At 55.4% G+C, this 23,278-nt stretch overlaps 8 protein-coding genes across 8 annotated transcripts in view; 3 read left to right on the top strand and 5 right to left on the bottom strand.

The window, feature by feature from the left end:
• Positions 1 to 70: 70 nt before the first annotated feature.
• On the bottom strand, positions 71 to 2,866 carry MONBRDRAFT_24259 (uncharacterized protein; the record flags this gene model as incomplete). The annotated part of the gene is made up of 7 exons (XM_001744457.1): positions 71 to 227; positions 349 to 500; positions 683 to 1,744; positions 1,883 to 2,035; positions 2,146 to 2,426; positions 2,590 to 2,687; positions 2,793 to 2,866. 7 exons carry the CDS (start codon positions 2,864 to 2,866, stop codon positions 71 to 73), a joined length of 1,977 nt encoding a protein of 658 aa, XP_001744509.1.
• Positions 2,867 to 5,327: 2,461 nt separating this feature from the next.
• On the bottom strand, positions 5,328 to 5,588 carry MONBRDRAFT_3764 (uncharacterized protein; the record flags this gene model as incomplete). Its single annotated transcript, XM_001744456.1, has 1 exon — positions 5,328 to 5,588. A coding segment is annotated over one exon (261 nt), but the record flags the coding sequence as incomplete, so codon positions are not given.
• Positions 5,589 to 6,034: 446 nt separating this feature from the next.
• Positions 6,035 to 6,346, top strand: MONBRDRAFT_16238 (uncharacterized protein; the record flags this gene model as incomplete). Its single annotated transcript, XM_001744655.1, has 1 exon — positions 6,035 to 6,346. One exon carries the CDS (start codon positions 6,035 to 6,037, stop codon positions 6,344 to 6,346), a length of 312 nt encoding a protein of 103 aa, XP_001744707.1.
• A 174-nt stretch (positions 6,347 to 6,520) lies between these two features.
• Positions 6,521 to 8,574, top strand: MONBRDRAFT_31860 (uncharacterized protein; the record flags this gene model as incomplete). Its single annotated transcript, XM_001744654.1, has 4 exons — positions 6,521 to 6,718; positions 7,056 to 7,175; positions 7,285 to 7,423; positions 7,602 to 8,574. The coding sequence occupies 4 exons, from the start codon at positions 6,521 to 6,523 to the stop codon at positions 8,399 to 8,401; spliced, it is 1,257 nt and encodes a 418-aa protein (XP_001744706.1). The 3' UTR covers positions 8,402 to 8,574.
• Positions 8,575 to 8,750: 176 nt separating this feature from the next.
• Positions 8,751 to 16,581, bottom strand: MONBRDRAFT_24255 (uncharacterized protein; the record flags this gene model as incomplete). The annotated part of the gene is made up of 21 exons (XM_001744455.1): positions 8,751 to 8,855; positions 8,902 to 9,105; positions 9,226 to 9,663; positions 9,746 to 9,905; positions 10,048 to 10,361; positions 10,444 to 10,536; positions 10,744 to 10,959; positions 11,099 to 11,209; positions 11,380 to 11,495; positions 11,601 to 11,793; positions 11,919 to 12,368; positions 12,815 to 13,065; positions 13,215 to 13,392; positions 13,464 to 13,559; positions 13,700 to 13,861; positions 14,089 to 14,766; positions 14,916 to 15,110; positions 15,201 to 15,362; positions 15,432 to 15,481; positions 15,573 to 15,675; positions 15,742 to 16,581. The coding sequence occupies 21 exons, from the start codon at positions 16,579 to 16,581 to the stop codon at positions 8,751 to 8,753; spliced, it is 5,115 nt and encodes a 1,704-aa protein (XP_001744507.1).
• Positions 16,582 to 17,002: 421 nt separating this feature from the next.
• MONBRDRAFT_18455 (uncharacterized protein) lies at positions 17,003 to 18,264 on the bottom strand. Its single transcript, XM_001744454.1, has 4 exons — positions 18,166 to 18,264; positions 17,971 to 18,084; positions 17,696 to 17,828; positions 17,003 to 17,549 (listed from the first exon to the last, which is right to left on the bottom strand). Exons 1-4 carry the CDS (start codon positions 18,246 to 18,248, stop codon positions 17,208 to 17,210), a joined length of 672 nt encoding a protein of 223 aa, XP_001744506.1. The 5' UTR covers positions 18,249 to 18,264; the 3' UTR covers positions 17,003 to 17,207.
• A 442-nt stretch (positions 18,265 to 18,706) lies between these two features.
• On the bottom strand, positions 18,707 to 21,522 carry MONBRDRAFT_31858 (uncharacterized protein). The gene is made up of 12 exons (XM_001744453.1): positions 21,392 to 21,522; positions 21,123 to 21,290; positions 20,904 to 21,024; positions 20,716 to 20,760; positions 20,370 to 20,570; positions 20,137 to 20,210; positions 19,899 to 20,040; positions 19,615 to 19,775; positions 19,378 to 19,469; positions 19,137 to 19,259; positions 18,960 to 19,055; positions 18,707 to 18,838 (listed from the first exon to the last, which is right to left on the bottom strand). Exons 2-12 carry the CDS (start codon positions 21,159 to 21,161, stop codon positions 18,832 to 18,834), a joined length of 1,101 nt encoding a protein of 366 aa, XP_001744505.1. The 5' UTR covers positions 21,162 to 21,290; positions 21,392 to 21,522; the 3' UTR covers positions 18,707 to 18,831.
• Positions 21,523 to 21,955: 433 nt separating this feature from the next.
• Positions 21,956 to 23,278, top strand: part of MONBRDRAFT_15984 (uncharacterized protein) — a gene marked incomplete at both ends in the record, with an annotated part of 1,636 nt that continues 313 nt past the window's right edge. Inside the window, 6 exons of the mRNA XM_001744653.1 lie at positions 21,956 to 22,118; positions 22,198 to 22,326; positions 22,436 to 22,554; positions 22,653 to 22,732; positions 22,827 to 23,029; positions 23,139 to 23,188. Of these exons, the coding sequence (XP_001744705.1) occupies positions 21,956 to 22,118; positions 22,198 to 22,326; positions 22,436 to 22,554; positions 22,653 to 22,732; positions 22,827 to 23,029; positions 23,139 to 23,188 (744 nt within the window). The remainder of the gene's footprint in view (positions 22,119 to 22,197; positions 22,327 to 22,435; positions 22,555 to 22,652; positions 22,733 to 22,826; positions 23,030 to 23,138; positions 23,189 to 23,278) is intronic.

Raw genomic sequence — 23,278 nt, 5'->3', positions numbered from 1 at the left:
CGTCGGTATTGTCGGCTGCAACTGCGCTGTGGAGGGGCGGCACCTGCCATGCATTGCACAAAATGGTGGGTCAGTCGCCAATCGGTACCTCAATGAAGAGGTCGACACGATCCAAGCCGAGGCAGGCACAAACCTTGAAGCCTTCCATCGGCGCCCGAGCTTCGAGCAACAAATCCAAAATGTCCACGCTTGCCCGCTGCGAGACGGCGTAGTGTAGCGCAGAAAAACTGCCAACATAACCAGCGAGGGACCCGATGAGAGCGCGCTATTTTTGTATCAGCAGATACATCGCGCGGCCAAAGTTTGGACCCAATCGTTGACGCCAACGTTGCTGTTGCTGCCACTTACCCGTCAATATCCACCTCGGCGACATTTGATTCGCGCTCAAGCAAGACTTCGACAAGGTCTTGATCGTCCAGACCAGCAGCAACCATGAGCGCTGTGGCTTGGTCTTGGTCTCGTCGTTCCTCCATGAGCTGGGGCCAGATGTCTAATAAGGCCTAAGGACGGCATGGCAGTGGTGGCGGGCAAGAGGAAGGTGAGGCAGGTTGTAACCAGAAGCATTGATGCGAAATCACTTGATGATCGCCACGGGAGATATTGGAGGAGCAGTGCTGTGGGCGACCGTGCTTGAAATTGACATGCCAATGACTAGCTCAGGAATCCATCCGAGAAAACCAACCTGAACGGCCTCGAAATCACCGGCATCGATGGCCTTCCACCAGCGGTCAAGATAAAGAGCCGGCATGATGGCAGGCAAGACCGGAGCCGTTGGGTTAGTCAGGAGAGAGGACGACGGGGGAGCACCAATGACCGCGTTCCCATTATTGCCCAGCTTGTTGGCGTCGCTTTGTTCGCTCACACCTGACGCCGGCATGTCTTTGAAGGCCTGATCATTTGGTAAGTCGGGCACCGCCGAATCCATCGCGGGCAGGTGGGGCAATCTGCCCGGGCTGACAGAGATGGCCTGCTCGGCAATGGCCCCCAGCGAGGACGGTTGGCTTGCAGGCGGGTGGGATGCTGTCTGTCCGGGAGCTTGCAGTTTGTCCGTGTGGTCGGGCACGGGGGCATTGGCGGTGAAGCGACGCGGTTTCTTGATGTGGCCCAGAACGGGGCTTTTGGGAATAGTGGTGAGGGGAACGACTTCAAGAAGTTGGTTGCTGCGGTAACTCTGGTCGAGGCGAGGAGATGCACTATTGCTGCGGTTGCGGCGAGGCCGTTCAAGCAAGCGATCAGTGCGCTTGGCTGCGGCCTTGAAGTCAGACGAAGAGAGCTGGCGCTGGCAACCAGGACTGGCTGCTGCGCGCAAAACGCTACTGGGGCTCAGCATGCTTTGACTGGGTCGTGGGCGCGTCGGTGGAGCTGCGTCCAGTGAGATGTGGGCGAGGCTGAGGCGCGAGCCTGGACTGGTGGAAAGCATGGCGGTCACAGAGGGGTAGTCATTGGCCGAACTTGATTTGCCGGCCCTTGATGGTGGTTGCATGCGATCTTCCTCGGCAATGACGGAGATGCCCACGGAGGCGGCCTTGTCGGAGGCTTCCACACCAACGCTATCGACGCTGTCAATGCTTGGGGTTTCGCTCAAATGAACTTGGTCCAAGCGGTGAACAGAGAGCGGGGGGACGCCATCGCCTGCGCTACTATGAGGGGAGAGAACTGAGGTCGAAGAGGCGGGCGAGTGAAGAGCACTGGTGCTATGAAAGCCACTCAGGCGGCTTGTTCGCCTTGACATGTAAGTAGAACGCTACGGTAAAGGGATGAGATAACATGCGCGGAAGTGAGGAATCTCGAATGGAAAAGAAAAGAATGAGGTGTAGGAGTTGGTGTTTTGTTTGGTTTTGTGTTTGTTTGTTTTCCGTTTTCAATGGGGCGACAGACGCACGTGGCGAGCTTGATCCCGATTTGGCAGATTGGAGTGAGCGACGAGCCCCATGATGGTTCCTTGAGTTGAGAGGTTGCGGTGGAAGGAGCGCTCTTGAGTGGTCAGGCTTGCGCGACCCGTATAGCTTGCAGACGGCCCCCGCAGGAGTGAGCCCTGGAAGAAGGGGGAAACAACAAGACACAGATGAGGCATGTTGATACACGATCGTGCAAAAAAAAAAAAAAAAAAAAAAAAAAAAAAAAAGGCGATAAGCTCATACGTACTCGATGATTGGTTTGCAAGAGGGGAAGAGCTGACGAGCGACGGTCATGGTGACTTTGCCCACGTCCGTAGCTATAAGTTTGGCTGTGTCGGTGCAGCTTGCTGTGCACCGTGTCCATGTGACTGAGGCGGCGGCCGAATTGCTCTTGAAGCTGACGAGCGTTTTGAGCGCGCTCGGGCACGGGATCTGGCGACGGGGGGTAGCAAGAGCAGTTGGGATGGCCATCAGAAACAGGGTGTGACAGGGCACACGACGTTGTGGTATTGCGGGCAGCTGAGGTGACTGACCCGAATCAAATTCCGGGGAGGAGTTGGCACCCAAGCTGACCTCTTCCATCAATTCAGCCTGCCGAGCGAGATGGTGATCGAGGCATTGGTAAGTGATGGGGTGTGCGATGGGGTGCTGACGGCACAGGGCACACGCAAAAATACCAAGAAAGGCACACTGACGGGGGGATCAACGGCCCGGGACGTTTTGGCTTGTCGCAAGCGAGAAGAATTTGTCCAGGACTGGTCGTTGTGGCGTCGGAGGGCATGATCATGCCTATTGGGGTCAAGGGGGTGCAAGGAAAATTAGATTGGCATTGTAGACTTTAAAAATGAAGGCACGTGAGGGTGACCGAGGGGCGATTGGCGAGATTTGACGTACAGGTGCTTGGCAATCTCCTGCATGAGGACATTGTCGGAGCTGCGCTTCTTGGTCGGAGGCACGGTGGCCGCCATGTTGGTTGGCCGTCGAGATAACGATGGGTGCAAAGGATTGGAAAGGAGAAGTGATGGGTGACCAGGTGCGCGACAAGGGCCTTGCTGCGGCCCATGTGACGCCTAAGATCCACCACAAAGCCGGCCAGAGTGAGGAGCAGAGAAAGCGGGAGGGAGGGCAAAAAAGAAGGGAGGAGGGTGGCATCAAGGCAGACAGATGAATGCAGACAGAAGTGCATTGCAGTGCCGGTGAATAGCAGCGGCCGCGCGCACATGTGCGGGCAAAGAGGGAGGTTGGGTTTGCATGTGTTGGGGCAGTACCTGGGTTCTGAGTTGAGGCGTGTGGAAAGGCGATTAGCCAAGTACAAACCCCGGTATCCTGACAAAATGTTCAAGAGAGCGCACAGGAGGGTGCTGTCGAAGCCAACAAGCAGCACGCAGCTCCAAGGAGTGAAAAATAAACCTGGCCGGGCGAGCACACGGCAGGTGGTTGAGAGATGGTGGGTGGGAATGGCAGCCCCGCCTCCTCCCTTATGGCGGCGGGCCCCGATGCGCTGTGTTGATGGCATCCAACAAGGTGCTTGCCCAAGAAATGGGACAACAGCCGCCGCAGCCGCAGCCGCAGCCGAGCGGTCGCAAAGCGCAAACGAGCGAAACGGGCGCTTGTTCGGGCATTGGGCCCAGCAGAGGACATGAACCCAACCGGGACGGGACAAGGATTGACGTGGACGCACCTCTGTGATGATGATGTGTGCAGGGAAATGAAAACAAACCAGAACCGGTGTGGGGGGAGAGCAAAAAAAAGGGGGGGAGGGGGCAGTCGAGCGAGGTGGGGTGTCTGCGTAGGAGAGAACGAGGCTGGTGCGTGAAAAGGGGAAAAGCACGCCGGCTCGGGTGTTTTTAGCAAGGTCCAGCACCAGCGCCGGCCAGCAGGGAGAAGCGCGGGCAGCACCGCTCTCGAAAATGAAGTACACACACACACACACACAGAGAGAGAGAAGAGAGAAGAGACAAAAGACAGACACACAGAGATGGAAGAAGAAGGAGGTGCGTGGGCGGGTGGGTGGAAGGAGGGGTCGAGGATGGTTTTTGGTGTGGGATGGTGGGGCAAAGTTGGGCACGGTTGACCTTGGACATGACCGACCGTTGGCGAGGGGATGTGTGCCCTGCTCTGAGGGCTTTGGAAGGATCAGCACGCTGCCGTTTCGCACTCTGAGCGAGTGAGTCGAGAGAGGAGAGAGAGAGAGCGAGAGAGAGAAAGAAAAGAAACACACACAGCCAGACACAGAGAGAGCGTGTCTGTTTGTGTTGTGCGTGTGTGAAATCGAAGAAGATGCCACGTTGCCGTCTCTCAACTATGCACTTGTCTGAATTCCTCTCTCTCTCTTCACTCTTCGCTCACGTCACCAATTCTGTTTCGTTTGTTCTCATTCGTGAGGCTTGTGGAGTGGCAGATGTGGGACAGTGGGATGGCGTTTGTTGGGGGTGGCCAAAAGGTCCACTTGGCCTAGATCAGCGAGGTTGCTATCACCAAGATCGTTTGGCGCATGCAGAATGTCTTACGTCAGCGCATGACACTGACGTGTTGCAATGGCGCCGGTGGCATGCAAGAGCGACTCTACCACAACACACAGAAGCAACTCACACACTCCTTCTTGCCATGCCGCTTGACATTTCACGACTCACAAATGCCCACGATTATGATGACTGATGATGCTTATGATGCTTACTCCATGCCCAACCTCAACCTGCTCTGTCCTTTGTGTCGAGTTGGTGCGGTGACTTGGAAGAAACCAAAAAAGGAAGTGAGCGACAACCATTGCTGAGGGTCCATTCGCATGGCCATGCTTTTGATGTGTTTCACCATGGCCCATCATCACCTTCCCCGGAAAGGAATTGTTGTGGAGGGACGGCGGTGTGTGATACAAGCGGCCCAAAGTCAGAATTCCTCTAATTTTTTTCCTTTCCAACACAGAAGAAGTCGGGCTCGTGGTTTGAACGCGCGTGGCTTTGAACCAGTTGCGTGCTGGCGACTCGTATTCGTAACCTGTTTGAGAGAACTAGATTTGGGACCCACAATTAAAAGTGGGATTTTCCCACCCCAAATGCAAAAGGATGCGATGACGCAAGCCTTTGAAGAGCCCTCTGGCATTCGCAACACATGACAAGGGCGACTACGTCACACATCCTCGGATTGAGAGTTTCTGTGTGTACCTTTGGAAAAATCAAACATCACGATGACAAAGCTGTTTCTTAAACGTTCAATTTAAATTTTACAGAGGGTACTGAATTTTGGCGATGGTGAAGAAAAACTGCTCAGCAGCCGCGCACACACGCAACAAATCCAAGCGCTAGATCGGGTTCGCTTGGGGATGCTGGCGACAAATTACTCCGACTTGGCGGCAGAGGAGCTCTTCTTGGGGAGCAAAATGTTGTGAATGTTGGGGAGCACACCACCCTGAGCAATGGTGACGCCCGAGAGCAGCTTGTTCAGCTCCTCATCGTTGCGGACGGCCAGCTGGATGTGGCGGGGGCTGATACGCGTCTTCTTGTTGTCCTTGGCGGCGTTACCGGCCAGCTCGAGGATCTCAGCGGCGAGGTACTCCATGACGGCCGCGAGGTAGACGGGAGCACCGGCACCAATGCGCTGGGCGTAGTTGCCGTTCTTCAGGTGACGGTGAATACGACCGACGGGGAACTGAAGGCCGGCGCGAGAAGAGCGTGACTTGGCCTTGCCTCCGGCAGCCTTGCCAGCCTTGCCAGTCTTGGACGACATGATGAAGATTCAAGGGAGGGGGGGGGGGGGAGCTGTGAGGCTAGAGAGGGCAGGAGATCCTTGAGATGGGCTGAGAAAATGCCGCTCAGCCATCGAGAGCCGGCCGATGTTCGATCGGAATGCAGTGCATTGTATTCATTATCCCATACACGTTTAAGTCCCCTCAAAAAGTCCCCTGGGTCAATTTCTAATTATTCTGTTTTCTAAGTTTTCGTCGTACGTCCTTTTGCAGTCAAAGCGTATTATACGTCACACTTTGGTCCATGCCACAACAGCGCAAACGGCTCGAAACGGTTGCGCGCTCGACCGGCCTTCCCAGCTCGGGTACAAGTGGAGACCTGAACGGCACAGTCCAGCATTTTTCTGATTATCACTTCAGTGTTGTTCCAGTAGCAACCGCATCAACTTCAATCATGTCTGGACGTGGAAAGGGCGGCAAGGGCCTTGGAAAGGGTGGCGCTAAGCGTCACCGCAAGATTTTGCGCGACAACATCCAGGGTGTCACCAAGCCCGCTATCCGCCGTCTGGCTCGCCGTGGCGGTGTCAAGCGTATCTCAGGCCTCATCTACGAGGAGACCCGTGGTGTCCTCAAGGTCTTCCTTGAGAACGTCATCCGTGACGCCGTGACCTACACTGAGCACGCCAAGCGCAAGACCGTCACCGCCCTCGATGTCGTGTACGCCCTCAAGCGCCAGGGCCGCACCCTCTACGGCTTTGGCGGCTAAGCACTTTCTTCTTGTGCTCTCTATTGCCCCTGAGCTCTTGAGCTGTGAATGCGACGTGCATATCGACTGCTCTTTATTATTCTATCCCAAACCGGTGTTCCTAAACACCATTAGACGCGATCATCTTTCTTTTTTTTTCTCTCTGCTGCCTTTTGGTTGGCTAGTCTGGGCAACATGGATAGACAGCGAGGGCTGAGCTTTGTGACCAGTCTTCACGCCGGCATCTTGCTGCGAAAGGCTAGGGGTAATGCCCAATGGCGCATCACCCCTACCAAAGGCGTGTTTTGTAGAGAGGCGACACACACACACTGCAGCAAGTTTTCTGCACGATCAGCCAAGGACCGCCATGTTCACGGCTTTTACCAGGCTCGGGTCAATTCTTTCCCATCATCGACAGTCGAGGCAGGCAGGCAGTGCCCCCCACCCCAAAAAAAAAAAAAAAAAGAGAGAGAGAGAGGGAAGAGGAGGGGGGCTGCCATTTGCTGCTGATTCTCATAATATTTTTATTCAAGTTCCAAGAAACCCATTTAACTTTGGCACGTGGCTGGTCCAAAACACAAGATCTTGTCAAGTCGTGCCTCGGTGGTGTTTTCCAAAGGGACCATCGGTCACCCGGGACGGACTCTCCTCCTCCTCCTCCTCCTCCTCCTCCTCCTCCTCCTCCTCCTCCTCCTCCTCCTCCTCCTCCTTTCGCTGTGGCTGCAAGCAGGCAGGTGGTGTGGGTGTTTTTTTTTCCTGCCACAAGCTGCGTCAATCGTTCATCAAGCCAAAGAGTGCATGGTGCTCGTCTGACAACAGCATGCGTCGCTCGCACATCTGCCGTGCTCTGGTCGGTACAGCTTCTTGGAACCTGGTTGGCACTGGGCTCGATCAAAGCAACGACTGCCTGGCCCCGTCCTTTCTGAACATTGTCACTTTGCCTTTCTTACACCTTGCAGGTCGCGCTCAGCCTTCTCGTCCTGCTGCCGCTATGTCTGTACGCCGGCCGCAGTCTCTCGCGGCCTGCCCCATTGCCCTTTCCCCGACCCAACTTTGAGCATCTGGACCACAGTCTGGCTCATCCTTTGACCACCACCCGTACGTTGCTCGCACACCCTAGCCGCCCCTGCCAACCTTGAAGCCCCTTCTGGCTCTTTTCTTGCTCTTGCGCCCAGCCCCTGCCCCTCTGTCGTCGTCCTGGATTGTTTGGCCAGTCTGGAGCCTCGCACCACGCCTCACCCCCCATCACCCTCCTCCGCTCCTGTGATTGTTCAAGGCGTCCCTAAGATTCTGCATCAGATCTGGCTCGGCACTGAGACCCCGCCCTGCGATTGGGTCACCACCTGGTCCCGTGACTTTCGCGCCGCCCACCCGGACTGGACCTACCACCTCTGGACGCAATCCGAGCTGGACCGCTTGCCCCTGCGCAACCGGGCCGCCTACCTCCATGAGGAGCACCCTGCCAACAAGGCCGACATTGCTCGCTATGAACTTCTCTACCACTACGGTGGTGTTTACGTTGATGCCGACTCCCTCTGGCTTGGCCGCCCCCTTGAGCCCCTGCTTGAGCAGGCCAATGCAACAGGTCTCTTCTTTGGCGAGGAGCTGCGCCCCGCCAGCCACCCCACTCCGCAACAAGAACCGCACATGTATGCCGTCGGTGTCATTGGCGCTGCTCCCCACCACCCGGGCCTCGAACTCGTCATTCGCAACCTCAATCACTCTTACTTTCAGCTCCGCGTCGTGGAACGCGTGGCCCGTTGGCAAGTCACTGGCCCAGACTTTGTGACTGCCACCCTGCGTCAAGTGCCCGTGACCCTCATCCCCGCCCACATCTTTTACCCGGGTGGTTGGTGGAAATCCGACCCCCACACCACTCCCGCCGAAGCCCGCCAACGCTACCCCGACAGCCTCATGTTTCAGTTTGGCCTCAGCACCTCCAAACGCATCACGCGTTATCTTACTGATGATGGCCTCTGGCCCGCCCTGTGGCCTTGGGCCGCTCGCCCGCCAACCTCGACTTGCGTTGTGTCCTCTGACGCCCTGTCCCCCTTTCAATCCTCGAGCAACCCTTGAGTTCTTCCCGCTTGCCGCTCCCTTGGAAGCAGCAACTCCTTCCGCCCCTCTTTTTCGAATGCCAATAATTCTTAAAGAGTTGCGCGTCTGAGACGCCCCCTCGCCCGACTAGTCAGAATAGGCCGATGATTGACATACTGAAAGTAAGAAGCAAAGATTCATTCCATGCACTCACAAAACAATGGCGACACGAATTGACGAGAGCATATGATCGTAACAAATCAAAGCCTGCTTGTTCATTCAACACAACAGGCCTTCAGCCACCGTTTTCAAGAGAGAAAGCCGGCTCGCATACCCCCGAAAGCACACAGCCCCAGCCGCGCAGTCATGTCGCTTAGCTAATCCAGCCCTATTCGAGCTGCTTGATAGCTTCGAGCATCTTGCGGCGATGCAGCCGGCTCTTTACCTCCTGTGTTTCCAAATCGACCGGGACAATGAGTCCATATCCGCCCAGCTGGGACAACAAAACACGCATTCAACCCAAAAAGTATCCCACGTACCAAATCCTGCTCCAAATCCTCTGAAGAAAGTTGCAGAAGAAGCGCGCCGTTGACCTCTTCCCGTGTAAACGCTTCCACGTACTGTTTAAAGCCCAGCTCATTGAGCCAGCGCACAACCTGGTCGACTTGCCAATCTCTCACCGCGGTCTCCCCAGTCTGGTCAGCCGCCGTTGTTACCGCCTCGAGCAGGTGGCTCTGAATCGCCTGCGCAGCGATAACATACCAAGAGTGTGAGGAAAGCTCTGCTCAAGGTCTGCACGACCACGTTCCCACGCCGTCACAAAGAGTCTTGTGCCCGTCCCGAAACCGGCGCAAGCGTCAAACCTGCGTGCGGCTCTTCTGCGAGGATCGGCTCCGACCAAGTGGGCGACCCTTGGCACTAGCCCGCTGCTCTTGGAATTTGTCGACAACACCCTCCAGCAACGTCACCGTCTCACGCGCAGCCTTGGCATACAGCTGCTGCATGTCCACGTGGCGCCGAGCCAGGCGAGTTAAGCGCGGTTCAATCGCCCCGCGCCCGTGCGTTCCACCCGGTGTCGGCGCCAAAAAGTCCCAGAGCAAGAGTGGGGTATGATACTTCAACACAGTCTCAATCACGCGCCGCACAGTCAACTCTCCGTCCAAACCTTGGCCGCGCTCTTTTTGCAAAAAGTCCTGGGCCACTCGCGCCGTCGGCAAATTGACGCGGTCCGGTAGTTGTGACATGTCAAACGTCTTGAAAAAGTTGGTCATGGCAGGCAGCCCCTCCTCATCCTCGTGCAACTGAGCCACAATAAAAACCCCCATGAGCTTCAGTACGGTACACACCTTTTGCACCCCGCCCTTTGTCATGACGCGCACAGACCTCGCCAACAATCAAAGGCACAACACGTGGGTAGCCCGTTTTCTCAAACAGCGAGACAGCCACCAACAGCTCGAGTAAAAAGTTGTCCAGGGCCGAGAGTGCTGACTCATCACACAAGCGTCGAAGTGCTTCGGTGCTGATGACTGGCGTGTAGATGACGCTGCGACACATGAGAGCCATGTTAGGCAGAGACAGACAAAAACAAACCACCACACCACTCAAACTCGCCAGCAATGGCATGGGTGTACCAAGGCTGGCAAAGTTCTTGGGCTTTGCCGATCACACCAAAGCACTCTCCGTACCTGTTCATGATGGCGTGCAAAAAGGACTCATCATAGCGAATCCCAACTTCCAGACTGACCACGTCGAAGAAGGTGTTGACGCGCTCGCCTCGTTCACCAAACGCGTGCACAGTCAACTCATTGGCAAAGGCTGCCGCACCTTCGATGGATTGCGGCTCATGGCGATACGAGATGAAGACGTGATAAATCTGGCTGTTGGAACGCAGCGGCAGCAAGCCTGCCAAACGCTCCATCAGCTGCTCACGGCGCATCGATGTGGCCCCCACCATAAAGCTGCGTTGGCCAGCTTCGTACAATTCTTGCACCCGTTGTACCTAGTTGCACGCCACGAGTGCCAATGTGTGATCGACCAACACTTCCACCAAGGCGACCAGGGTTCCGCCTAGCAAAGTATACCGGAATGTAAGTGTCGCCATCGAGCTTGACCAGCAGGCTGTAGCGTAGCGAGCAAAAGCCTTGCTGAACCACCTTGCGCAGCAGCTGATCCACCTGCAAAAACGCATGATCGTTGGGCCATGGTGAGGCGGCTTTTCAATGCGTGATGACTGTGCTGCGCAGTTGGGGCCTACACAGATTGTTGCGCAGCTCAACAAGACTACAAATGTACTAGCAACGACTTGCCTGCTGAATGAGTCCGATGGCATTTTCAATGTAAAACAAACACCGCAGGCATCCCATGCGGCGATCTTGGATCACATCAATCACGTAACGGCCCAAAGTCAGGCGTGACATGGTTTTGGAGAGTGCCGGTTGTGCCAGCATTGCTGAAGCGCCGCCTTGGCTGTGTGAGGTGAGAGCTGCAATTAGCTTATCATATAGCCCGGCTGGCAAAGTGGTGCGAGTCACGAGGTCCTTCTCCAAAATGTAATCAAAACGCGTGAGCGTTTGCCCGTGAAAAGGAGCCACCAGCACCTGCAACCCAACGAAACGCACACGACACAATGTGACCTAGTACACACGCGCCCCTTCTGCTTCCACATAGAACACACAGAAACAAGCTCCAGAGATCACCATCTAAACTACAAGCTGCGGGGGGAAATGTGGCTCCTACCTCTACGGCAGCCTCCCCGGCGTCAGAAAAGGACGGTGCAGCGTAAGGTAGCAACCCCGGAATCATGTAGGCAGCCGTGCTCCCCACTTGCAAGGGCACGGCGACACCAAACTGCAAAACAGCGGGACGAAACGCAAGCCAAGTTATGAGGAGTGCAAATCTGTTTATTAGACTTGCACCGGTCCAAGTCGAAGAATCAAACATAAAAACGCAGGGGCGGGTCATATATGGGCCTTGCAATGCTGCCCTGGCACCCCCCGCCCCACTCAAAGGCAGCCAACCTGCAGCATTAGCGCTAAAATTTGCTGTTGCTCGCGCTCATTCAGGTCGCGCAGTTGGCGCGGCGTTTTGCTCGCCTGGCCCAAGTAATGCGTGGCCAGCTCAGGCATTAACATGCCTAAATCACACAACAGCACATCGCGTCAGATCAACTCCAACTCCATGCCAAGCCCAGCCAAGGGATATGCCATTCTTGCTGAGCAGCTATCCTCGTGCCACGTACCAGAGTCACGCAAGAGGCGAAAGTCTTCAGTAAACTCAACCGTGGCATCCAAGGGCAGACGATGAAGATCAAAGTTGCGCACTAGCAGCGTCATGTAGCTGAGTGGCTCGATGGGGTTCAGGACAACTAGATCCTCGAGTGCAGGCGAATTGAAGTGCGTAATCGTGCCGAGAGCATGAATGGCATCAACCCACTGCAAAACACGCCATACCACGCAAAACATCAGTCTCTGAACCCAAAAAAACACCATTGGACCAAACTCCAATACACAGACCAAGGAAGAAGCTGGCACCAGCTATCACATTGCAAGAATCATACCTGGCGAAACTCGATTCCATGCAGATCCGTCGGCTCTGCATGACCAAAGCTCTCATCGTATAGCTCGCGGAGCTCGGTCAGCGTCAGTGTGCCCAATGGCATCAAGGGATCCGGCTGCTGCTTGCGAATAGCCTGGCAGATGGGCGAGGCCAAGGCCAGTGCCTCATTTGTCACTGGATAGGCAAGACTGTTGATGCTGTCTTGCCACACGCGCAGCGCCAGTGGCACCTGCAGACGAGCAACCTCGCTGTCGCGCATTGTGGCAATCAGCGACTGCGAGAGCGCCTGGATACCCGGGTCTTGCTGCGACCGAGTGTTGTCGACGGGAAAGAAAATGAGGCGACTATCCTGCTGCGGGAAGATGACGCGTGACAAAATGGCATGCTGCCGCTGCGTCAGGATGCGTCGCAGCTCCAAAGAGATAAACTCGCGATCTGTCAATGCAGGCACCTAACAGAATATGTGCCCAAACGCCGGATGAACTTGCCCATGGATCGCGACTGTGCCCCCAGATTGGTGATGGGTGGGGTGGTCGGATAAAGGAATTACAAACGCGATGTTCACCCCGCCACATACCTTATCTCCAAAGGTACCCACAAATAAAACGGGGCCATGACTGCTAATGGACACGACCGAGTCGCACCAGGCAAGAAAGTGCTCAAGTCCAGTGTGCTTGTCGTCCGTATGAGTGCTGCTTCGACCTCGAAGATTACGAAGTACCTCATACATGGAAAAAAAGACACAAATCACGTTGCCGCTGCGCAAGAACCCCTCCACCAAGGCTTTAAACTCAAGTTGCCCGCCCAAGTCAAAAAAGTTGACATGGATGCCTTCCTCTGTTTCACTATGTCGAGGCATGCGGCGGTGAGAACAACGTCGCTCTGCACGCAACAAACCATGCCACTGAGCACACAAAGCAGGGCGCGAGACCTGTTCTGGACGCTGCGAAGGATGAGCTGCCGCTGGGCACGTGTCATATTGGCAGCAGCGCCACCCCCGCCCCCCACGGGCCCCTTTGCATTCGCAGCGCTGCCGGGGCGGGCCTGCTGGCCTGGTTGTGGGGCCTTATGCAGGGATTTCATGGGCGTGCTCTTGCTATTAGTCCGTCGGACCGCACCAGAGCTGCTACTGATGCTGGGGGCATCCACTGTGAACCAAACGAGGCCGACGTTTGTGAGCATTACAACCACAAAGACAGGGGTTGGCCATTAGCAGCTGAGTTTTGGGGCGCCAATTTGCCCCGCCCAAAAGCCTGCAAGCGCCCGCGCAGGCTCAACCACGCGCCGTGTAACTTACTGCCGTGGTCGCTGTGGCCCCGCATGCGATTGTTGGTCCTCAACTCGTTGGCAAGGCTGTCACGTTGGGCAAAATTATCGTTGCCTCGCACAATGGCATCGAGCTCCAGGTCATCGGGCTCCTCTCCCTCCTCCGTGGATAACAAAAGCCCACGTGCAGTATGATTCACCTTCTCCACCTAACATCGCACACAGGCACCGCTTATCATGAGCACAGGGCTTGAGCTGGGCTAGCTCGAATGCTACGCACCTTGTGAAAGGCTGCGCCGTTGCGGACGACAATCTGATCCTGCTGCAACTCAAACATGAGATCAGTGCGATCGCCACCAATGGTAGATTTGCGTTCCTACGAAGGTACAAGACAGGTTGTTGAGCACGGAGAAAAGGCCAAGATCCATCACCAAAGCGTATTGCTCTAGCTGCAAAAACATGGGCATGGCTACAAGCGACGGCGTCACACAAAGGGGCAGTGCGGACAAAACCAACCGCCTCAAACTCGATACCCTGCATAGACTTGGCCGTTTGTGTTTTACCGGCACCACCGCGCCCAATAAGCACGCAAACCACAGAACGGTTGGCCGTTTTCCGCCCCTCGGCCTTGGAGATGATGTCCAACGCCGCCTCGTCCGTAAGCTGCGTTCGCTTGATCTGATGCCAAACAACGCGAGAGGCGGTGAGTGAGCGTGCTGCCCACACAATCAGACACGAAGCGGAAAAAAAAACCCCCCTGATCGCCCAATCCAAGGCTTACCGAGCTCTTGAACTGAGATGCATGCCGCCCCGCGGCGGTCGCAATTACGATGGCAATAGAGAGCATTGTACACGTGAGCCAATTAGTGTGGTTCAGGGCTGAGACCGGATCGTGAGGGACATACCTCTTCATAGCCTGAAAAGGTAAAGACTCCGGGATGTGTCTGGGACGCGCTCTTGAGGGCATCCAAGACGCGCTCTTGATCCTGACGACCCACGGGCACAAAGCAATCAGAGTAGCTGAGGCCATGTTCTTCGTGATTCCAGCGCACGCTGGGAATAGGCTCAAATTGAGCTTGGCCCATACAGCGCTCACGGAGCTGAACCATGCCTTCCGGTGAGCGTGCCAAAAGGAAGCCGATTGAATCTCCGTCCTCGTCCACAAAGTCGACAATGTCCAAAACCACTTCGTCATCCGGCAAAACGGGAAAGTCGACAAACTCGGCCAACGGGTAGGTTTGCAGGCGGCGAACAACGCTGCGGACGCTCTCATCGGGTACGGACCCACCCCAACCAGTTTGGTCGCGCAGATCATTGCCCTCACTCCATACCAATTTGGTCAGCACTTTGACGCGCTTGACATTGACCACCTTGACCAGGCGCCGCTCCTTGGTCTGAACGTGCTGTTGTAGCTGAAAGACGACCGCATCGCCGTCGCCGTCCAGGAAGGAGGCGACCGGTGTGCGGTCGCGCCATTTGGGAGACGGTGGCAAGGAGACCAGTGCAATGAGCGAGTTGATCTCATAAAGCTTGGGCAACAGCTTGTTCAGTGCAGCCGGCGTGATCTCGTAATGCGTTTGCGCCTGCAGTGCAATGACCCCCAAAGTCACTTCGAATGAGCACAGATCACTCCTCATCGCCGGATAGAACTCTGCGTGCAGACAGGTCGGGTGGATAGAAAGGAGCGAGCTGAATTCAAAAATTACTGAGTGCGGCCTTTGACACGACCTACATCGTCCATGAGCCCGCCATCCTCCACCTGCTCCAAGGAGGATATGAAGCGCGAGGGAATACCATCGCGCACGACCAAAATTTTGTCGGCGCTCCCATCAAAGCGAACTGTTGCCAGGATCACGCTGCTTTCACCGCTTTGAAAAACTGCTGAGTTGCTCATCCATTCATAGTCAACTGCGCCCCAGCTGGAACTCTATCACAACCCAAGATATGTCAGTGACGCGGCATGCCAGCATACTGGGTACCTGAGTGGGTGGAGGGGTGCATTCCAAAGCCGGCGCACCGTGCCATCGAGGTTGAAGGTTAGGGGGATTTCATCGCGCAGCTCGTAGAGCTTGCTGCGCACGCGTGCTTGTTCGTGAAGCGGAACGTTGTCACCCCAACCCAACTGATCGCGAACATCCAGGGTATTCTGGTCTTGCTCCATGCTAAGACTTTGCAGCACCTGTGGCCAGGGCATGGCGGGCTCGGTCAGCTGAAAGACACGTCGAAAGACACCTCGGCAAGCACGTACCGTTCGTCGTGACCCGTCATTGATGACCTTGACAAATCGATACCCTTGTTCTGCGCTCGTTCACAGGCATGGACCACGTGAGGCATACGGTCCCGGCGCGATGGTGCACAGGATGCCAGACAGGCGTGTCTGTCGACGTACGGCTGATGTGCTGCTCGCGCCTGATCACGACCGTGTCCTGACTACTGTCTACATAGGCTAGCTCATCTTTGAAGGGCAACATGCGCCAGGCAAGGCTCGTCTCCTATAATGTCACAACCGCATCGTGAATAGGCCCAAGTGCCTGCAAGGGCTGGCCACGATGGGGCACCATGGTGCCAGGCTTCAGTTCGGGCAGGGGTGCAAATGTTGCATGACACACAATAAAATAGTCACCAGCCCCCTCGTAATCACGGGAGGCAGTCCCGCCGAGCAGATCGAGAGCCACGAGTTCGCTCATGTCGCAGTTGAGCACGTGGTGGTTTTGGCAGAGATCCTGCGCGCGTTCACTTTGTTTGCCAGTAAAGAGATGCTGGACGGCCTCGCGCTGCGGCACATTGAGAGAAACCATAGTGAGTGCCCGTAGCCACGGCAGTGCCTCGGCAGCTGGCACAGCGATGATGTCGCCGTCGACTTGAAGTAGGAGGCGGCAAAGCCGCGGGTCCTCATGGTTTTCCTCAAATCCCATCTTGTTGATCACCCGAAAGCGTTCGGTGTTCAAGGCAAAAGAGAGATCACCGTTCTTAGACAGGATCATGTTGATGCGCGGGTTTGGGCGCTTCTGGCCGCTGGAACGAAACTCGACACCCGTGAGGGTGCGCGTCATGACAACGTGGTAGCCAGTGTGGCCGGGTGGCTTGCCATCGGTCGTGGCTTCTTCACGGAGCGCGTCAGGACACTCAATGTAGTCCAAAGCATCGGCTGCATGTAGCGTGCGAATGAGGCTGAGGACGTGCTGACGTCCAGGGGCCAGATCGAGCACGACATCGTTCAGTCTCACGGTCAAATCCTCATCGACCTGGAAGAGGTGCACCTCTTCAGGTTCGGGGACATTGTCCAATAAAATCGCACCCTTTGGCAGACGACACAGGCAGCGAAACTGATCATTTTGCATTTGCAGCACGCCCAAAATCTCATCGCCAGTACCGATTTTGCACACCCGCGGCGCCATGTCTGCCGGTGTCCAACTCCACCGTCCCGCCAACGACGATCCGACACGATCTGTTCTTGTTTGCTCGGAACAAGAAAAAAGAGAGAGAGAGAGAGAGAGAGTGTGTGTGTGTGTGTGTGTGTGTGTGTGTGTGTGTGTGTGTGTGTGTGTGTGTGTGATGAAGTGGATGACAAAAAAAGTGTGACACATGGAAACGCCCCTCTCTGCCATTCCATGAACTCTGGCTGTGGCGCTTGTTTCGGGGGCTTTCTTGTTGGTTTGAGTCGACCAGATGCACGCAGGTCTCAGGACACGGGGTAAAAGTCATCATCATCATCAGCATCAGCATCATCATCATCATCATCATTGCATGAGCGTGTCTCGTGGACGACAGATGCAGCGAATAGGAGGCGCCTGTGTTCGATAAAGAGAGAGCAGGTTTGACATGGTCGAATGGATTGGGTCGGCTACTTGCCTTCCTGTCTGACTGACTCTTGTCGTGTGCGGCAAGGACTGCGATGAGTAGGATGTCGCAAATGCAAGGCCAAACTCGAACAAGCGTTTATCCCTGCACGCGTCAACACCGGACATTTTGCTCAGTGTTCTCATAAGGCCGCTGTAGCACACACATCACTGTGGCCGGGTGTCTAGTAGGCATCAAGGTCAATCTCACGATCGCACAGCTTGCTGGTGCCGCTGTATTGCTTCATGGCGGCCTTGGTCCAGCCGGCGTAGGGCACAAAATCGCCGGTGGGCTTGCCGTCGTAGTGGGCGTCCCAAAGTTGAAAGTTCTTGCCCACAGTGCAGTCCAGGCCCATCACGTTCTCCCACTCGTAATGCGACGAGTAGATACCCCAGGGGTTTCCGACCGCCTCGGCCGCCGCAATCAGCTCGCTCATGTACTTGCAGTTGCGGCTCAAGTCAGAGCTCCAGTGGCACCCATCGCTGGGGTTGATCTCGATGTCAAACCACATCATGCCAAACTTGACCTATGAGAGAAAAAAGCATCACCCAAGCGGCCCAAACAAGTCGTGAGCGTTTGATCTGCCCTATGTGTGCCCGCTGAGGAAGCTGGCCGCTCGCCGTGTCCCAAAACGCCCTGGGCTGTCTGAGGGCTAAGAGGGGCAGAGCCCACCTTGTTGGTGTCGAGGTTATGATAGGTTCCATTGACCTGCGCAGCTGCGCTCTTGGAAGGGCATGGGAACAAATACACGTCCACATGGCGCATGCCGGCACTCCAGGCACTCTTGATGGTGTTGACCGAGTCGCTACCGGGCAAGGCAAGGATAATAAGACAACAATCAGGCGTGAGTTCCACGTGTACGTGCATTCCACCAGCTTGGACGGCGGCAGGTTGCGTTCAAATCGTAGACATTGAACCAAGCCCATGCAAAGCAAACAAAGGCTCACCTATCAAACTCTCCGTACGAATGCCAGGCACGAACAATAGCAAAGGAGCGTCCGGCCTTGGCCAAGCAGTCCCAAGTGTCTTTTGACACGGCACCCGCCACGTCTACACCCAGCCTACAAGCAATCGATCCACGAGCGCGTCATTCGGATGCCTGGCAGTGAATCGCAAGGCAGCAATGGCGCATGTCAACGTACGTGGCGGCCGAAACCTGAGGTTGCCACCATGCCGCCGCAAAGATGGCACACACCACGACAGCACGCACACTCATCGTCACCATGTCTCAAGGTCAACGGCTATCGAGCACAGGACATGAGCAAACGACCTCGCCTGACACGGCGTGTAACCCACGGTTGCGACTACGCTCAGCGCAGCAACGGCCGGATAAGCACACCGAGGACAGCAGGAGGACACGAAGGAAATGGACAAGGAGGGCACAGAGGAGTGGAAGACACGGAGGAGGAGGAGGAGGAGGAAGGCACAGAGGAGAGGAAGACACAGAGGAGGACGAGGAGGAGGTGGTGGAGGAGGAGGACAGCCCATCCAATTCAGTTGACGTACAATTTGTACAAAAAAACGGAGAAAAACAAGAAGAAACAACAGATGAACTATCAACACATTTTTGCAAGCATGTTGCTGAAGCGGCATACTCTGTCAAGGCGTCATGGCAAAAAGCCGTTCTTCACCTGCCCATCCCTTGTACGACTGACAGTTGCAACAGATATACATGGGATGGTTGCAAAGCATTGTTTTTAATTTCAGGGCACACCAGACCACGACATGAAGGAGAAAAACGCAGAAGACAGATGCAAAAAGAAAAGAAAAAACAAGAGGCATCCCTAGAAAGGTGTTGCTCACATGGTTTAGACTCTACCGCCAATAAAAGAGAGACACAGGCAAGATGAGAAAGGGAATAAGCAGATGACGCACTGGCAAGTTCCGCGCGCCAAGCTCGTCATCCATCGAATCTGCGGTCCTCCTCAACACGTACTTTTTGATAATCTGAACGACGTCCTCGTCTTGCAAAACATGCTCCTTACCCACGGTCTGCGGGCTATGCTTGACAGACGAGCCCCAGACCAAGGCGCTGTGTAATGCAGAGAAAGCCGGATGAGCTTCGGTCTAGCAAGAGCTGGGGCACACCAAAACAGTGGGTACGAGAACCTACTGTTTGAAATCCTTGATCATGTTCTTGTGAATCTTGTTGCAAAAGTCCTCGACCGTGCTCGTGCCATGTCGCAGCACAACGGGTTCGTCGTAGTCTGGCAATTGGCCCTTGGGCTTGGTATACCTGATGCACGTATCCCCCAACATGAGCCAAGGGAAGGACAAACGCATAGGGATGGTAACATGGAACCAGGTAAAACACGCGCACAAGGGTCGAACAAAGCCCGTAATAGCACACTTACACTCGGACAAGCGCGAGATATTCCCACATCTTTTCCAGCAAATCGTCAAAGTTCCATTTGTGATGCGCCGAGATGGGCACGCAGTGCGGCACCTATTTTTTTATTTTTTTATTTTTTTCCCACAATAGACAGGGCATACCACCGCAAGAGGACCGGTAAGTGATGTAGGGGCCCGAAGCTGATGTTCCAAAGAAGAAAGAAAACCTCATTGATGCACAGCCGCTTGTCATGACATACTCGGTAGATAATGTCCAGCTCCTCGATGGAGATCTGGTCGATTTTGTTCATGACATAAATGGCTGGAATAAAGGCGCGGTTGCCCTCGATCACATCGATCAAATCGTCGGCCGTCGAGTCCTCCTTGAAATTGATGTCCGCACTGTTGATGCGATATTCGGCTGAAAGCACCCCAAACAACATCAACAACATGAGCAAGTGGGTTTGGGCGGTAACCGCAAAATAACACACAAAGACGCACAACACACGCGATACATCGCACGCAGCACAGGCCTGTAACATACTCAAGATGGTGCGAACGGTATCCAGATCAAGGTGTGTCAGGGGGTTGGTGCTGGTCATGTTGATGCCACCTTTGTCCTTCTTGCGAAATTGGATTTGTGGCGGCTCCTTGTTGATGCGAATGCCAAAGCCCTCCAATTCTTTCTGCTCAAATAGAACCCGGTACCGTCGAGAGTGAGCGCATATCCCATGCATTTCGCCGTGACAATGAATGTGCAAGACCAATCTGTACCACCATACCTCGATGATCTGCTTGTGGTAGAGGGGCTTTAGCACATCAAGGCAGATGAAAATGAGGTTGCACGTCTTGGCAACTGCCAAGAACCCAATCACAGGATACACCCATTGCCGACACGTCGGTTGGTACGAGACCAAGAGCGGAGGAGCAGAGCGGGAGATGAGCTACCGCAAATTAAAAAAAGAGAGCGTTTGCACGCACAAATCGTGGCAGGTGGTACGACTCTTTGACGCACCAGCAATGACCTGGCGACCGCGACCTTTGCCGTCGTTGGCACCCTCGATGATACCGGGCAAATCAAGAAGCTGAATCTTGGCACCCTTGTACTGAATCACACCGGGCACGGTAGTCAAAGTGGTAAACTCATAGGCAGCCACCTCTGAGTACACGCCGGCCAAGTTGCTGAGAAGTGTTGATTTGCCGACCGAAGGGAAGCCTAACCAAATACATTGTGAGACATCCGACTGCACCCACCCCTAGCACGCCAAACAGTTGTGTTGTGGCGCGCGCGGGTGTCGAGCGCATGGTGAAGACAACGAGGACTACAAACGAGGGGCGGTAGGACGTCTTGAACAACGTACCGACAAAACCAATTCGTGCGTGGCCCGTTTTGGCCACATCGAAGCCTAGCACCAAGCAGACCCACCCCCACGCAGGTGAGCAGTTCGGGGAGAAGCAGTCGCGGACGAATCAAGATCGAGAAAGCGCGTTCCATCGGGGATAGCAGGCATGAGATTGCGGGGATTTTTGTCGCAGCCAAAGATCTAACCTTCACCCTTCTCGCCACCAGTGGTTTTGGGCGCCAAGAGTTCAGCGCGAAGTTTGGCCAGGCGAGCTTTGAGTAGGCCCAAGTGCTTGGCGGTGGCCTTGTTCTTCTGTGTTCGGGCCATCTGTCGCACAAGCCGACGCAAGACGAGGGGGACGTGAGCAAGGTCGCAGCTTGAGCACATGCCTCTTCAGACTGCTGGAAGACCCCATTTGACCGCACCTCCTCCTCAATCTCCTTGATGCGTGCTTCAGCACTCATGATGACGGTCTGTGCAAAGCGCGTCGCGAGCGCGCGCCAAGTCTAGTCGGCCGTTGGCTGAACAGGAACAAACAGCGGGCTCAATGCGAGCTGTGTCGCAAACCCACTACCCGCCTCAAGTGCAGGCACCTGGCGTGATGGAAGCGAAAGAGAAGCATCGGAACATGAGGAGCCAGAGAATGAGGCAAGTTCGCGAGGGCGATGACAGGTACTCATGGACCAACACGAACCGGGATATTCACTCGCCGCGGTGAGATGCTGCTTAAAAGCAAGCAGCTTGCTGTCGCTTCACGTGAGTGCGCACAGATGCAACACCAATCCAAGCTTCCGGGCGCTGGACCTGATTGCCGCTGCCCTTTCCACCGCCGACTGATTCTTCAAAAGAGAGAGAGAGTGTGTGTGTGTGTGTGTGTGCCGCGTGTGTTGAATATGCGCCGCTTGTCTGTCTGTGTGTCACACCGCCATACTTTATGTACTCAACGTATGTTGTTTCCATTGAACTGCTCTGTGCTCAACTGGTGTTTTGTCGTGCTGATAATTGCCATGAAACTTGCTGACATCAAGATGATGACAATGTCATTGTTTTTTTGGGGGGGGTGAAGGTCGACGACGTGACGGTGGACTGCAACATCGACCTGCTGGTTCGGCAGCCTCGCCCTGGTCAGCGGCCGTGGGGGGTTGCTGTTGTCCGCGGTTGTGGCGCAGCGCCGTTTGATCCCTGATTGTGGCGGTTGTTGTTGTTGTTGTTGTTGTTGTTTTCTTTTTTGGCTAACCCGGTTCGAGACAACACTATTATGGCGGCCACTAAGCTGCATCCAGCTCTACGCAACGCCATCCGAGCGGGGGCAAACCTGCCCACCGAAGTGATCAGTGCCACATTTGACGTCCAGGAAGGCATTAAGCTTCTGTCGGCCTTCCTTCTCCGCCATGAGCCCGTCTGCGTCCTGACTGGGGCTGGTGCGCGCCGCTGCTTGCACTCTTGCCTTGTTTTGATGTCGAAAACTCAGCCTGCCACGGATGTTCGCATGTCCATCAGGCATCTCAACCGACTCGGGCATTCCCGACTATCGATCGCCCGGTCGTCCGCCTCACCGACCACTGCAGCATCTCGAGTTCTTGGGTTCACACGAACGCCAGCAGCGGTACTGGGCCCGCAGCCTATATGGTGGGTATGGGGCACGTTGTGGCCCGGCTGCCACCCCCGTCTGCCGCACCTGTCCTTTCGGGCTTTCTTGCAACTCACCTTGATGCCCAATATATCATTGGTGAGACAGGTTATCCTCGCATCCGCGATACCATGCCCAACGTCGGACATCAGGCCATTAATGAACTGCAGCGCCGTGGCCTCGTTGGGGCCATTATCACCCAAAATGTCGATGGTTTGCACCAACGAGTAAGGCACACCGCTCTGCTTGGCCCCATTTTCCCATTGGGTGCTGTCATCTCACCCCTGTGCCGGGCCCGTAACGTGCGCGGCAATGTGATACATAGGCTGGCAGTCAACACGTCATTGATCTGCATGGCCGCCTCGACCAGGTCAAGTGTATGAATTGTCACAGCATCACGACGCGGTATGTTGGATGCTGTTTCGCTCACCTCGTGTGGTTCAGCCAATTCGGGATACCTTGCGCCTCATCATTTGCATCGCAACGTCCATCTCTGCAGTGATGAGCTTCAGAGCCGTCTGCTCGCCGATAATAAAGCCCTGCTCGATCAGTTCTCTGTGGTGCACGATGAAGCCGTCCGCCCCGATGGAGACGCTGTTCTTGATGAGGATCTGTATGGACGCTTCACCGTCGCGGCCTGCGCTTCGTGTGGTGGCGTACTCAAGCCCAATGTGGTTTTCTTCGGCGGCTCGCTGGATCCAGGTCGGCGCGCTCTCTCCTTTTGTTGGATTGCGATAAGAAGGGTGATGCTCTGCGCTGGCTAACCGCTCTGAACTGTTGAATCTATTTGGGGCTTGGCCTGGGCGTGTAGAGGACGTGAAGCGTGCATCCACGGCTGTCAGTGAAGCCTCCGCCCTCTTTGTACGTATGCGATTCGAGCTTGAGCTTGCCCACTGCAGAGCGCAACACACCGAGCATCTGACCCTCCTTCCCCCCTCCCCCCCCCCCCCC

The sequence above is a fragment of the Monosiga brevicollis genome, genomic scaffold, assembly GCF_000002865.3.
Source record: "Monosiga brevicollis MX1 MONBRscaffold_6 genomic scaffold, whole genome shotgun sequence".
In the NCBI taxonomy this organism is placed as follows: Eukaryota; class Choanoflagellata; order Craspedida; family Salpingoecidae; genus Monosiga; species Monosiga brevicollis.
The sequence above is the reverse complement of the archived record's forward strand: the minus strand, read 5'-3'. Positions and strand labels throughout refer to the sequence as shown.

Coding starts and splice junctions, on each gene's coding strand:
- MONBRDRAFT_18455 (XM_001744454.1), bottom strand. CDS start 18,248: ATGGTGACGATGAGTGTGCGTGCTGTCGTGGTGTGTGCCATCTTTGCG. Junction 17,829..17,970: donor TCGTACGGAGAGTTTGATAG/GTGAGCCTTTGT, acceptor CTTGCCCGGTAG/CGACTCGGTCAACACCATCA. Junction 17,550..17,695: donor ATAACCTCGACACCAACAAG/GTGGGCTCTGCC, acceptor TTTCTCTCATAG/GTCAAGTTTGGCATGATGTG.
- MONBRDRAFT_31858 (XM_001744453.1), bottom strand. CDS start 21,161: ATGAGTGCTGAAGCACGCATCAAGGAGATTGAGGAGGAG. Junction 21,025..21,122: donor TCAAGGAGATTGAGGAGGAG/GTGCGGTCAAAT, acceptor CTTGTGCGACAG/ATGGCCCGAACACAGAAGAA. Junction 19,470..19,614: donor AGCTGGACATTATCTACCGA/GTATGTCATGAC, acceptor ATAAAAAAATAG/GTGCCGCACTGCGTGCCCAT.